Source organism: Labeo rohita, chromosome 18, assembly GCF_022985175.1.
Source record: "Labeo rohita strain BAU-BD-2019 chromosome 18, IGBB_LRoh.1.0, whole genome shotgun sequence".
Taxonomy (NCBI): Eukaryota; Metazoa; Chordata; class Actinopteri; order Cypriniformes; family Cyprinidae; genus Labeo; species Labeo rohita.
The window spans coordinates 28,272,226-28,286,306 of NC_066886.1; the positions used below are offsets into that span (position 1 = coordinate 28,272,226).

General features: G+C 35.6%; 1 protein-coding gene across 2 annotated transcripts in view; it reads left to right on the forward strand.

Annotated features, from left to right (window-relative positions):
• The window catches only part of sphkap (SPHK1 interactor, AKAP domain containing), a 166,083-nt gene that overhangs the window by 71,885 nt on the left and 80,117 nt on the right, over window positions 1-14,081 (forward strand). For both annotated transcript variants that reach the window (XM_051134669.1, XM_051134671.1), the window contains exon 3: window positions 3,118-3,212. In XM_051134669.1, the coding sequence (XP_050990626.1) occupies window positions 3,169-3,212 (44 nt within the window). In that variant the 5' untranslated portion in view covers window positions 3,118-3,168. The remainder of the gene's footprint in view (window positions 1-3,117; window positions 3,213-14,081) is intronic.

Consider the following 14,081-nt stretch of genomic DNA (forward strand, 5'->3'; position numbering starts at 1 on the left):
TGTTGGTTTGTTTGGTTTGTTTGTTTTCATTTGTAAGTCACTTTGGATAAAAGCATCTGCTAAATTATTAAATGCACATGTAAATTAATCAGTAGAGAAAAAATGATCTTTTTACCTACCGTACATGGTAAAAATTACTTTTTGAAGCTATATGAAGCAGGGCTACAGACAAAAAAATCAAATATAATAAAATATAAGAAAAAACTTTTTTTTTAGGTGCCACAGAATAAACTAAAATAATATTTTATTTTATTTTTTACATTTTAACATTTCAGTCATACTGCCATGTGTTTGTCTCATCTTTTCCTGACTTTATCAGCATTTTAATCTGTCTTGTAGATGACCTGGGAAGTAAGGTTTACTTAAAGTAGGAACTAAACGTCTTTTTCAACTTGAAATATACAGTCACAAAGAATTGTTTATTACACAGAATCTGTACCAATATCATGGACCATAAGCATCGCTTGGCCAATGAGTGTAGTTTGGGTTCCTCCCCAAAGCATCCTATAAATGCTGTCATATGTCTTTCACACATCCAGCCGTTTTTCTTCATTAGTAACAAGAATTTTATCTTTAGCTTGCATTCTTGCTTTTTTTTATCATGTAGACAGCATGTTAAAGGAGAAGTCCATTTCCAGAACAACAATTTACAAATAATGTACTCACCCATTCGTAAAGAAATTATGTTTTTTGAGGAAAACATTTCAGGATTTTTCTCCATATAATGGTGCTCCATATAATATGGAGCCCCGAGTTTGAACTTTCAAAATGCAGTTTAAATGCGGCTTCAAACGATTCCAAATGCGGTTATAAACGATCCCAGCTGAGGAAGAAGGGTCTTATTTAGCAAAACGATCGTTATTTTCATTTTAATAATGCAATGAATTTATATACTTTTTAATGCCAAATGCTCGTCTGGTCTTACTTTCCCTGAACTCTGTGTATTCTAGCTCATGACAGTTAGGGTATGTTGAAAAACATTTTCTCCCTCAACTTCAAAATCGTCCTATATCGCTGTTTTACCTTTTTTTGTTAAGGGTGTTTGATCTTCTTTGCTTGTTCACTTTACAAAGACTGGGTCGGTACTTGTACGATGGTACGATGTAGGATGATTTTGAAATGATTTTAAGTTGAGGGAGAAAATATGGCATGTATTTTTTAAATGAAAATAACTGATCGTTTTTCTAGATAAGACCCTTCTTCCTCAGCTGAGATCATTTACAACCGCATTTGGGATCGTTTGAAGCCTCATTTAAACTGCATTTTGGAAGTTCAAAATCGGGGCACCATATCAGTCCATTATATGGAGAAAATTCCTCAAATGTATTCCTCAAAAAAAACAATTTCTTTACAGCTAAAGAAAGAAAGACATGAACATCATAGTGTACACCTTTACAAGTTTTCCACAGTTTGACACATTACATGAGACATTTCAGTAAGCTGTACTGTAGGCTCTCTTATAAAATATTCCATCTTTTGATGTTAATTCATGTTCATTTCGTACTATAGAGGTAAAGAGCGAGATTTAAGTTAATGGGTTCACTTGCCGCTTGAACTGAGGTGCTAAAGCAATCACACCTGCCACATTAAAGAGTGCCGTATTTATTGTTTGATTTTGTTATGAATTTGCCATCATTTTAAAGCTGAAACTTTTTTTATTTAAAAGTAACAAAGCATGAAGCTTATTGTGATTACTGGACGGCAAGTGCGCTACAGATGGGCTAACATGAAGTTTGTGCATTAACAAAACAGCATATAGACTAAGATCTTCATACCAATAGCCAATATCGATTATAAACAAGAGTTGGTAACGATATTGCCAATATCCACACAGCTGGCAGCTTTACCTGCTGTAGTCTGTTCAAGTTGTGCACAAAATGGACAACACTTTGCACGCCTCTGTCATTTTCAATCTCTCTCATTCTGCACAACTGGAGTTGCATTTAGCACGTGTGCCGTCAACGCAGCTGTTGAGATGAGGACTGTTGGAAAGTCTTTTTTCCACTAAAACTTGATGAGCACCGTGTCAGTTTAATACGTGAACATAACAAAAAATGTGATCGCAAAGCAATCAAGAAAAAGGCATTACTTGCAAATTTTTAAGTCATAACGTAAATATATATAGTCGCCAGTGGCGACCTCAGCAAAAATTTCACTCGCAAATTAATATTTTTGGTCGCAAATGCGACTGTTTTAGTCGCAGTCTGGAGCCCTGTAAAGTGTGTTTTACTAGAAAATACAGTTTCAATCTTTTTTTTAGAAATAATTGATTAATTGTGATTTCTAAGTGAAAATTGTTTCTTCGCCAGATTATTTTTTCAATGCACAGTGGCCCCAAAAATTATTTAGACACTTGAATGTCAAAGGACAACATTAGGTAAAGAAGTTGCTTGAGGTGTTGGATAACACAATATCAAAACAAGTGACATTTATTTGAAAGAAACATGGCACATGTTTCAAGCAAATAATTTGATAAATAGATGATTTTTAAGTTTTAAATGTTAGTGAAACATGTTCAAGACTCAGTTGGACACCTGTGTGACATTATTTATATATATATATATATAAAAAGTAACAGCAGTTTTTTTTCCTGTATATAAATAGACATCATAGAGCAGTCATTTATCAACACAGATGTTGGTTTATTATTTGCTTGTTGTTTCATAATTGATCCTTTAGGTTATGAAGTTACAGTATGCATCAGGATTGCATGATGTGTTGTATTTTACGATTTTTTCATGATTTTTTGCTTCTCTCAATTTATTAAGCAAATTCATCTGCAATATTTGTGATTATTTATCCTGAAAATATTTCACTTTATTTTGCCTTATCCTCATCGGTAACAGACTTCCACAAGCTTTAATGGTTACAGTTGATAGAGTTCCCCTAATCAGAGCTTTTTTTTATAAATCAATACATTTTCTGCCCAATGCTTTAACTACCCAACCTGTCAGCCAAAATCATTGGAGTCAACTTTATCATGCAGCCCTAGTATGCTAATAAAACAAATGCTTGAATTATTGCATATTAAGTTTATATTGCCATTAAATGCCACTAGAGACCCCAGAAAGAGATAAAACCCTCACATTGTTTTTTTTTCTTTTCGTTCCTTTCCAGGTAAAACAACTTGTATCCAAAGCACCGAAAAAGACGAGAAGAGGAGCAAACATGCTAGCTAACCTGCTCACTGTCCTCCGAAACTTCACGGAGAGGTACATTCATGATAAATGTTCTCTTTTTATGTTCAAGGCGATTATGTTAAGATATATAAAAATGTGCTTGAGGTGCACTGTCACACTGGAATGATCCTTCTAAACATCATGAGTGTTTTTATTTTATCGCTCCCTTTGTGCCTCTTAATCTTTTCATCCATGTTTATTAGACCACAATGATGCCTGCTCTTTAAAAACCTTAAAGAAAGGTGGATTATATTCCTCTTTGTGCCATTGGGAAATGAAGGTGGCAGCCAGGCGAGAATCTACAGAGGATTAGTCTTTGAGTCACTGTTATAATCGAGTGAATAATCTTCTTCTTAAGTGCTCCCCCTCCCTAGTGTTCATGCTCTTATTCACCTAGTGTTGATATTAGTGTATTTTAATGCCTGCTAAAAGGCTTTGGCTGTAAATAGCCATTTTCGCGCTGTATTAATCTCAGCTATCTGTTTCTGGGTTCTGTGCTGTTTATTACTTTATCCGGTTTTTGGATGTTTGAGTAAGCTCACACTAATTTAAATTGGCGAATTTAATCACATAAAACCCTCATCTGATCCGTCTGCTTCACGCCTGCTTTAAAAACCACTGAAGTAAGAAGCTACATTAAGAAATGCATGAAAAATGTAGATTAACTTTCGTATTTGGGGTTTGATAAGCCCCAATACCCATTTAATAGCTCAAAGTGTCAGGTTGATGACTTTATGCCTTTTCTTAACTATTAGCTTATTATATCTTAATAGCATCCATGAAACATCCTCTGTTAAAATGTTCTGTTTGGGTTTTTAGACACTCCAGATATTAACCATGAATAAGTGCAATGAATTTTCACATGATTTAGATATCCACCACTGCCGAATTTATATTTAGATTTATTCAGTTGTGTTTTTTATTATATTATACGTTTTTGCACTGGGGTTCATTTGCCTTTCATTTTGTTGTTAATATTGCTGGTTGTGAGTGTGTGTATATACACAAAATGCAACCAAACACAATGAGAAATGGGTGAAGGCAGTTGTTTACAAACGTGTACAACTTTCTGTATTCTGTGGAATAAAAATTGCCTGTTCAATCAATAAGTGGACATGAGGTATTAAAACTAGGCATGGGGCAAAATTTTCATTTTATTTTTTCCATCTTAAATTTTTGTGTGTTCCTCACATGACACTTCACACGATGTGATTTAATTAAAAAAAAAAAAAAAAAAAAAAAAGTTATTTTAAATGTAATAATATTTATGTATGTAATAATAATATTGTAATAATGCTATTACTGTTTTTACTTTTTTTTTTTTTAATTAAACAAATGCAGCCTTGGTGAGCATAAGATTTTTGCTAACACATATTTTACGGTTTCTTAACTAGTTGCTTATTAGCATGCATATTACTAGAATAAAAGCCATTTATTAGAACTAATTAAGCACATATTGATACCTTATTCTACATGACCTTATTCTACATCCCTAAACCTATTTCGCAACATATGTACTGTATTTTTGATCAAGTAAATCTATCCTTGGAGAGCAGAAGATATTCAAAAACATGAAAAAACTTTTGATGGGTAGCATACAGTCATGGCCAAAAATATTCGCACCCTTGCAATTCTGTCAGATAATGCAACCACTCTCTCAGAAAATTGTTGCAGTTGTAAACGTTTTGGTACTCGCGTGTTTATTTGTTTTTTGTTTTGTTTTGTTTGCATTGGAACAACACAAAAAAAAACAGAGAAGAAAAGTCAAATCTGATACAATTCCACACAGAACCCAAAAAATGCACTGGACAAAATTATTGGCACTCTCATATTTGGTAGCACCCTCTTTGGGAAAAATGACTGAAATCAATCGATCCTGTAACCATGAATGAGTTTCTTACACCTCTCCACTGGAATTTTGGACCACGCTTCTTTTGTAAACTGCTCCAAGTCATTCAGATTTGAAGGATGCCTTCTCCCAACTGTTGTTTTGAGATCTCTCCACAGGTGTTCTATGGGATTCAAATCTGGACTCATTGCTGGCCATTTCAACTCATTGCTGTTCTTTTCTCTGAAGGATGACGGCAAGTGTCATTACTATATTGCCCACACCTGTTACTTGCCACAGGTGTGTCTAAATACAAATTACAAAAGCATCACATGCTTGAAAAACAATTATTTCTTACAATTTTGGCAAGGTGACAATAAGTTTGTCCAGTCCATTTTTTAAATCTGTGTGAAATTTTATCAAGTTTGACTTTTCTTCTCTGTTTTTTTGTATTGTTGCAGTGCAACACAAACACAAACAATAAGCATGTGAATACCAAAACATTTGCAATTGGAACAATTTTCTGGGAGAAGTGTTGCATTTTCTGACAGAGTTGCAAGGGTGTCGATATTTTTGGCCATGGCTGTATATAGGACTGTAAAATTGATTAATCATGATTAATCACATTCAAAATACACATATGTGTGTATATACATTTGATAACTATATTATTTAATATGTAATTATATTTAAAGTGCCTCTATTATGGATTTTGAAAGGTTCATATTTTGGTTTTCGGAATCCCCAGCAACAGGCTGACTCACAAACGATTCTCTTAAAGAATCATTTGTCCAATCTGTGGTGACTGGTCCAATGACCCAGTCTGTTGTGAATGATCTACTGCGTGCAGCGCATTTCAGAAGCGCCCATCACCATTACTCTACCCCACAGCTCGGTGGTAAACACCCAAACAGCCATAGTATATGCGTTAGCCCAACGCAGAAACATAATGATAAAGCACTGCAGTTTGTACACCAAAGTCTTGCTCTATTCTTTATCAGAACTCCAAGTAATGACAACGACAAACATTCACTGTTCAACAACACATTTCTAGACACGTGCGAGTGAACAGATAAAGCTGTTAGTCGGTTACCCAGAGACCTACAAGCTGCGCAGGTGAACACAACACACACAACTAAATACATATTTTGCATGCTACAGAGTACATGAGAGCAACAGTTTTTAAAGGATTACTCCATATTCATAATACAATTTTACTGATAATTTATTCACCCCCATCTCATCCAAGATGTTCATGTCTTTCTTTCTTTGGTCGCAAAGAATTTAAGGTTTTTGAGGAAAACTTTCTAGGATTTTTCTCCAAATAGTGGACTTCAGTGGTGCTCAATGATTAAAAAAGATTAAAAATGCAGTTTCAGTGCAGCTTCAAAGGGTTCTAAACAATCCCAGCTGAGGAAAAGGGGTCTTATCTAGATTCATTTTCTTCAAAAAATTAATATTTATACACTTTTTAACCACAAATGCTCATCTTGTCTGGCTCCGTAATGTGCATGTGTAGTGTGCTCTCCAGTTCAATAGAGTTAGGATATGTCGAAAAACTCCCATCTCATTTTCTCCTCCAACTTCAAAATCGTCCTATGTTGATGTTTTAACTTTTTTCTAGCAAAGGATGTTTGACCCTCCTTGCATGTTCACCTTGTAAACAGTTGACATCAATGAAACAGCTTAAGATTTATTTTAAAAACAATTCATTTTCATGACTCGAATCAACTCTTTCTTTTGAAGGACAATAATTTTATACACAGAGCCCTGTTAGATTTAAAACTTTGCAGGATGTTTTCATTTACTTAGAGCTGTGTTACTGCATGAAAGGTAATTTTCAAAAATCCATAATAGGGGCACTTTAAATATAATATAAATCATATATTTATTTCTGGGAACCGTTTTGCTAACAAACAAGGAAGAGAAATTATGCTTGAAAAGCCCCAGTACATACCCTCGTTGATTTCCTGTTCAGTCACATATTACAGTAGCCATTAGCTATCTGCTATGTTGTTCCCCTCCATATCTTTAGGGGGCAGCCCAAGCTGGGGTTTTTCTCCCCCTAGACATAAATGCATTAAACTGCTGCCACCCATCATGGTAGAAGTGTAATAGCTGAGTGGGTGCAGAGAGAGAAAGATATGAGAACGGAAAGGCCAGCAGTTCTGTGTGCCGCAGAGATACGCCATAGACAGCGGCGGGTGGGGGATCGTAAAATCTGTAGTGGCCGACTGGGTGCTGAGTATGCAGGAGTAAAAGAACAAGTTGTATTTCATCGTATATGCCAATGCATTTGTGTATGTGTGTGTATATAACTGCAGGCTCCAGTTTGAGAGATGGCTACGAATAAATAGTTTATATGTTGTTGTGTAGTAGGGTGAGTGGGTGGCAGGACGTTTCGTAAGTAAGAATTGTTCCTGCAATCAAGCATAAGACAAATGTCATGTGTTCTCTCTCTAAATTCCATATATATGAAGTAATATCTGTTGTTTTGCATCACTCGGAAGTGTTTGTATGTTGCGGAATGATGAAATCATATATGTTGTTGCAAACTTGAATGATTTTCTATGTTCAGTGGCACAAAAAAAGTAGAATGTTTGTTTATTACACATTCTAAGTTTGGAAGAATTAAGGGGTTTTTTTGTTGTTGTTTTTTTTAGTTATTGGTATAAAAACACAATTTTAGAACAACATTGGAGTTGTAAATGTTGATAATGTAAATGAAAGATCAACTGTTTCTTTAACACAGTGAAGGTTTGAAGAGTTTCTAAATGAATGGGAAGGACACATGGAGGTGTGTGTGTGTGTGTGTGTGTGTGTGTGTAGATAATTAATGAGGGTTGGGGGGATCTTCACTCTGATTGGGGTCAGAAAGGTAATGAAGAGATGCTCTCATTAGTGTGTACTTATGGATATGAGTGGTTGGAGGACTTTCTCCATGTGTGTAATCAGGCTTCTGTCCGCTGCGTTACCTCAGTCACATGTTCATGCGTGGAGGGGGTCAGGAAGTGAATCTGCATAATGTGGCAAATAAAACCCCACTGAGTGATCATAATTAGGCTGCACTCTGTTGTACTTGAGCTAAAGTTTGAGAGTCTGTGTCGAGAGTCCACAGGTGTCCAAAATTGCTTCCTAGCCCCTATATAGCCCACTGTATATTGACTATTTTGTTGTGTTGTAGTGTTTTCAGTTCCTATATTTTTCTATAGTGTTTTTTTTCCTTTTATTTTTATTGCAGTTTGGCATACCATCCTGCAGCACTCCTGTTGTTTGTACACAACATAAGTGCATATTTGATTATGGTATGCAGTTATTTTGCTCTATATGATCCTGCCATGTTTGAGACTCCAGCAGATGTGTATCTGAGCTCATCAGACCTGATTACAACAAACAAATGGAGCCTGCAAGACCTCCTCTGTCTTTTCCTCATTCTTCCTCCTTTGTTTTTTTCCCCTCACCATGTAGGCTTGAAGCTATTCTTTGTGTTTTCCATTTTATTTGTGATGTTATGTGTTTATTGATTGGTCAGTAGTGTCTAGACCTGAATTGATTGAGGTCCTTTATGTCTCCATAGTGGGGTTATATTGGAGCAGCATGACTGGTAATGATATTAGCTGGGGTTTAGGTTTTGCGAACACTCCCACGCATACAAACGCACACACATACAAGCAAACACAAAGAAACATCAACTCTTGCTCATGATGCCCCAACAAGAGCTTTGGCGGGAGGTGGTCTGATGTCTGGCAAACCCTGTAGAGGTCAGTTGTGTTGGCGCTGGTCGTCGATTAATACTTTGAGTGGTCTGCTGGCCTGATTCCTGGTCAACAGATAGAGTCTGGAGAGAATCAGTACCATTAAGCAAAAGAAAAAAAAATACTTACATTTAAAAACTTATTCTGCCAACTTTACTTTTTCAATGAAGTTACGGCCATAGGGCCAAGCGAAAAATGTTAATCAACTGCCAAAATGTTGCTTTCAGTTATTGTATGTAAGGCATCACTTCTAAAATTCTTGCCAAAATGTAATACTATTATTGTAATGTTAGCTCATTGTAAAAATTGTGCTGTTACCTACACTTTGTCAAAAGTCCAAGAAAGTACCTATAATTACAATTCACCCCAGTTTCCATCTAAAATGAACATTAGTTACAGTTAAACACATTATACTTACAGGGACAGATTATCGATTAATAAAAACTTATTTTTATGCGGTTCCCTGAACTATATATGTTATGACCTCAAAACACTTTTATCATAGTGCATAATTTGTAAACTAATACACTGCCCTCCAAAAGTTTGGAAACACCCCTGGCAAAGTGTGGTTTTGGACATATCAGCATAAATCCTTATCATTTTTTGGTGCAAATACATTAAAGTAACTTGACATTATCATAGAAGACCAGCAATAATAATTTTCATTTTGATTACATAATAATGGCAATATATACATGTCAAAGTCCCTTTGCCAGCTGTGATGCCTGGTTACTGGTTTAAACTTGGCCCAGGTTTTTAAAAGATTTTTGGATCAGCACACCTTAATAGCTTCAACAATTGATTGTCAATTAAGTTTAGAATACAATGTATTTAGGCCCAGATTATGTAGAGCTGTAATAGCTGCTAATGGTGGATATTTTGATGAATCGAAAAAAATTTTCTGTGTATAAACTGTATAAAAAACGTTTTTTCTATGTATAAACTGTTTATGTAATAAAATATGTTTTCATAGTTTGTGTTGTCCCTTATCAGTGCAAAATTATCACAAATGAAAAAGAATTTGTGCCAATATTGTCCAAAACCCCACTTTTCTAGGGTGTTTCCAAACTTTAGGAGGGCAGTGTATGTTTTGATGTTTGCATCACAACCAGCTCCATATGTATGGATTTTCTGAATTAGTAAACTTGCTTGGTAGCCCACCAAGCATTGAACTTGAAGACTTGTTTCAGCAAAGTCCCTTTAAGGCAAGTCATTTCACGTGGCAGCCATCTTTGAAATGCCTCTCTTTGAATGGGGAAACATCAAATTATCCAAAACTGTTCACCAAGCTTACGATTAAACTTCATATTTGAAATCACCAAGAAATCTGACTTTTTGTTCCTTATGCTCCAATAGCATTAAAAAAGCTTATTTTTCAGGCTAGATCAGCCAGTGCAGAACAGGGACTTCTAACAGCAGCTGCAGTGACACGCTGACTTTACTAATCAATGATTGGCTCTTTCATTAAGAAGGCGGGGCATCGCGGCCATAATGAGCATTGCATCTTTCCCCATTCAAAACTATACGAGTGACAAGTCTTGGGTATTCTATAGTCTTTGACTTCAGAAACCCTCCACCATCCCCAGCTCCACCTGTATAAATCTGCTATGAGGTGATTCATGTATGCTACATGGGGGTTATTCATATATGTTATACATGCAGCAACAGTATTTCTCACAGGCTCACAGCAGCATGTTGTGTATGTACTGGCAGTAGCAAGTATTGGTACTTTCTCTGCCGCAACAGCAACAGCAACAGCAGCAGCAGTGTAACAGATCTGTTCTGCCAAGACCAAATACATTAAAGGAGAAGTCCACTTCCAGAACAACAATTTACAGAAAATGTATTCACCCCCTTGTCATCCAAGATGTTCATGTCTTTCTTTCAGGGAGAGCAAGAAAAGACGAGCATTGAGATTAAAAAATATTTAAACTGTATTTTTTTAATGAAAATAACCGTTCGTTTTGCTACATAAGAGCCTTCTTCCTCGGCTGAGATCATTTACAACCGCATTTGGGATTGTTTGAAGCCACATTTAAACTCGGGACACCATATCAGTCCATTATATGGAGAAAAATCCTGTAATGGTTTCCTCAAAAAACACAATTTCTTTACGACTGAAGAAAGAAAGACATGAACATCTTGGATGACAAGGGAAGTACATTTCTGTAAATTGTTGTTCTGGAAGTGGACTTCTCATTTAACTTAGTCATGTACATTACCATGCCAGTCCCTCTGACAGTTGTCATGACAGAACTGAAAATAATGATAAATTTACAAAAAAAAAAAAGCATCTTTGAGATGCATTGAGATGCTCTCAAGGCTTGAACTTTAGCCTCTATATATTGCATTGGCTTAGAATTGAACCCACATTTTGCCTCAACTGTTCTAATGTTTAAACAACAGTACAGAAACACATTTATGTTCACACCATGAAATACAGGGTTTCAGTGAGTACAAAATGTGGGAGGTATCAGTTCCAAACAGCAGAACTGATTTAATTTCACACTTGAAAGTCACCCAGAACGGAGGACAACGTGTCTCTAAGTGGAGTTACCTTTGGAACTTCTGACATGGATGCACATTAAACCTGAAGGCACCTTCTGTGTTTCTGTCTCAAATCTTTTTGTCTCTTCTGTTTGTTGTTTCTGTGCACAGTGTTGGTTCTTCCTCTCCTCCCTCACTTTCTCTCACTCTCTCACTGTTTCTGGTCGGCGAGATAAACTCATGAAACGCAATTTGAATTTTAATCCGCAACAGTACGCTTACATGCTTCCCTTGCAGTTGGGCTCTGGCACGTAAAGAAAGAGAGAGCCATAGAGCTGGAACTCTAACTGTCAACCATGAAAAATGTACACAATAGGCATTGTATTAGCAGTTTCATATAAAAACACACAATGGTAAACTCTAACACAAATAAAAACAACAAGACGAGATGAAAAAGAGCTTATGTAGAAGAGGTTCCAACAGATTAAATCTCTCGCTTCTTTCTTATTGCTTTATTGACTTATTTTTTGCCATCATGTTGAGTTGCGGTCTGGGTAATTTCATGCTGTCGGATCACCAGGTAAAGAGTTTCCCCTACTGGCACAGCCAGTTGATTTTAATAAATGATAGTGGCCCCTAAAGCCTAGGATCGGGCCAACAAGGGACATGCGCGCGGCTCGCAGAGGGAGGCCAGCAAGGAAGTAAGGCTATGTGGGTACAGTAGAAATTCATATGCTATTTTTAGACTCACTCCTGCTTGGCCCTGTGTGGCATCTGCGGATCGGTCTTGTTGTCGCTCAGCGATGCTCTCAATTTATGAGACGAGACATCGGCTGATATATTTTGAAGAGAGAAATACTGGTCTTAAAGGTGCAGACAGTAATTTTTTTTCTTTTAAAGACATATTTTACACAAAACAAATGAATAATACATTTGAAGAAAATGTTTAGGGTTTCTGGAGGTCTTAAAAAGTCTTAATTTACCCTTAGACAAATCAAGGCTTAAAGTGCAGAAAGTTTTGGCATTAAATGCATTTTTGTCTAAACAGACTTAAGGGGAGACACTTTACATGCATCTGTCAAGTTGGAGATTTTAGGTTTTGGGTTTTTTTCAAACTATTGGAAAGAGAACATCCGAAGATACTGTTAAGTGTTTCTTTTAGAGCACTTTATCTATTTGAGTCAGTAGATTTCAATTACAAGATTATTTTTAAAGGCCGTTTTCTCAAAATGAGTTTTTTCTCCTACACTGAGCAATAAATCTTCACTTCAATAGCACTTACACACACCAAACTTTACATTTTTAGTCCTGTCTTACATAAATTGTAAAAAATATGTTGTTTTCTGTCTGTTCTAAGTTTTTTTCTGAATTATGGAGTGACAAAAAAAATGAGATACCCAAAATTCCCTCTGTAAAAACATTTGACTCTAATATGTTAAAAAAAAAATTAGACAAGAATTTTTAAACTGACTTCATCCAGTGTTTAGATTTTTGTACTAGAAATGTATGCAAATTAGTGCACTTTTAATTAAATAATGCCTTTTTAGAAAGCTTGTCATACAAAAAAATGTTTGCAATTATCAATGTAATCAATCAACTGGGTAAGGCAATAACTATTAGGTTTTGTTTTTACCCTTTTCACCTGCAGTGTCTCACCTTAAAGAGACAGTTCACCCCAAAAAATGAAAATTCTGTCATCAATTATTCACAACTCATGTCGCTCTAAACCTGTGTGCCATTGATTTCAATTGATTTTTAAATTGATTTTTGAAGTCAATGGCGACCGTCAGCTGTTTGATCACGACCTTCTTAAAATAAATAAGTAAAGATAGTTAAAGGCCTTGTTTTTTTGTTTTTGTTTTTGAGAAATTCAACACATTTAAATGGTTTATGCTAAAAGCGAAAACAAATATGAAAATGTGTTTTTCTGATTTTTTTTTTTTTTCCTTGAGCCTCCCACATTGGCCGATATTAGTTCTTGTTTTAATCACGAACCCACTTCATTTTAATCTTCTAAGAAGAAAAGGCTTGTTATTTTTTAATTTATCTTTTTAAAGTATCGTAACAAACTTTAGACATTTGCACTGGAAAACAAGACAAAAGAACAGCACTTTTTTGCAGTGTAATCAGGAGGTTATTTCAGTATTCTAGTAAAGCTTTTTGTATTTTGTTGCAATTACAGCCCATTTTCCACTCCCTAGACAATTACATTCAGAGAACATATTGGCATATTCTGTTCCTTTCAGTTTGGTCTTTAAATGTGCTTTACTTGGTTTTAAAAAGTCTTAAATTGATGTTTTATAAAATCTGCAGAAACCCTGATGTGCACTCACATGAGTTGAAGATTCCAGTTCAATCAGTAGCTAAAAAGAAACTATTAAAACAGAATTTTTTTTTTTTCCATTGCAGTTCCTATGGAGGCCATTTGTGCCATGACAGAAACTAAATCTCTCACTTTCTCCTCTCTCCTTCTGTTCCTTTGATTCCTGTTACCTGCTGTTTCCATTGCAGGGTTTAATTTATAATTGATTTAAAAGGCGATCATACATAATTCATCCCTGTTTGCTAATGAGGCCTAAAAGAAATTGACAGATCCAGTTGAGTATTAGTTTTCTACAGGCACACAGTTAATTGACACTCCCAATGAATATAGGCTCAGGTCTGGACCCTGTTTTATTATTGATAAAAATTGATTAACTTTGATACAGACACCCATAGACAAGTCTATGTGATGGCAACTTTGGCATAACAGAGTGTTGCATTACTGTGGTCAAACATGATCTCATCTTGACCCTTTTTTTACAACCCCCTCCTCCCTCTTATAGTTAAGCA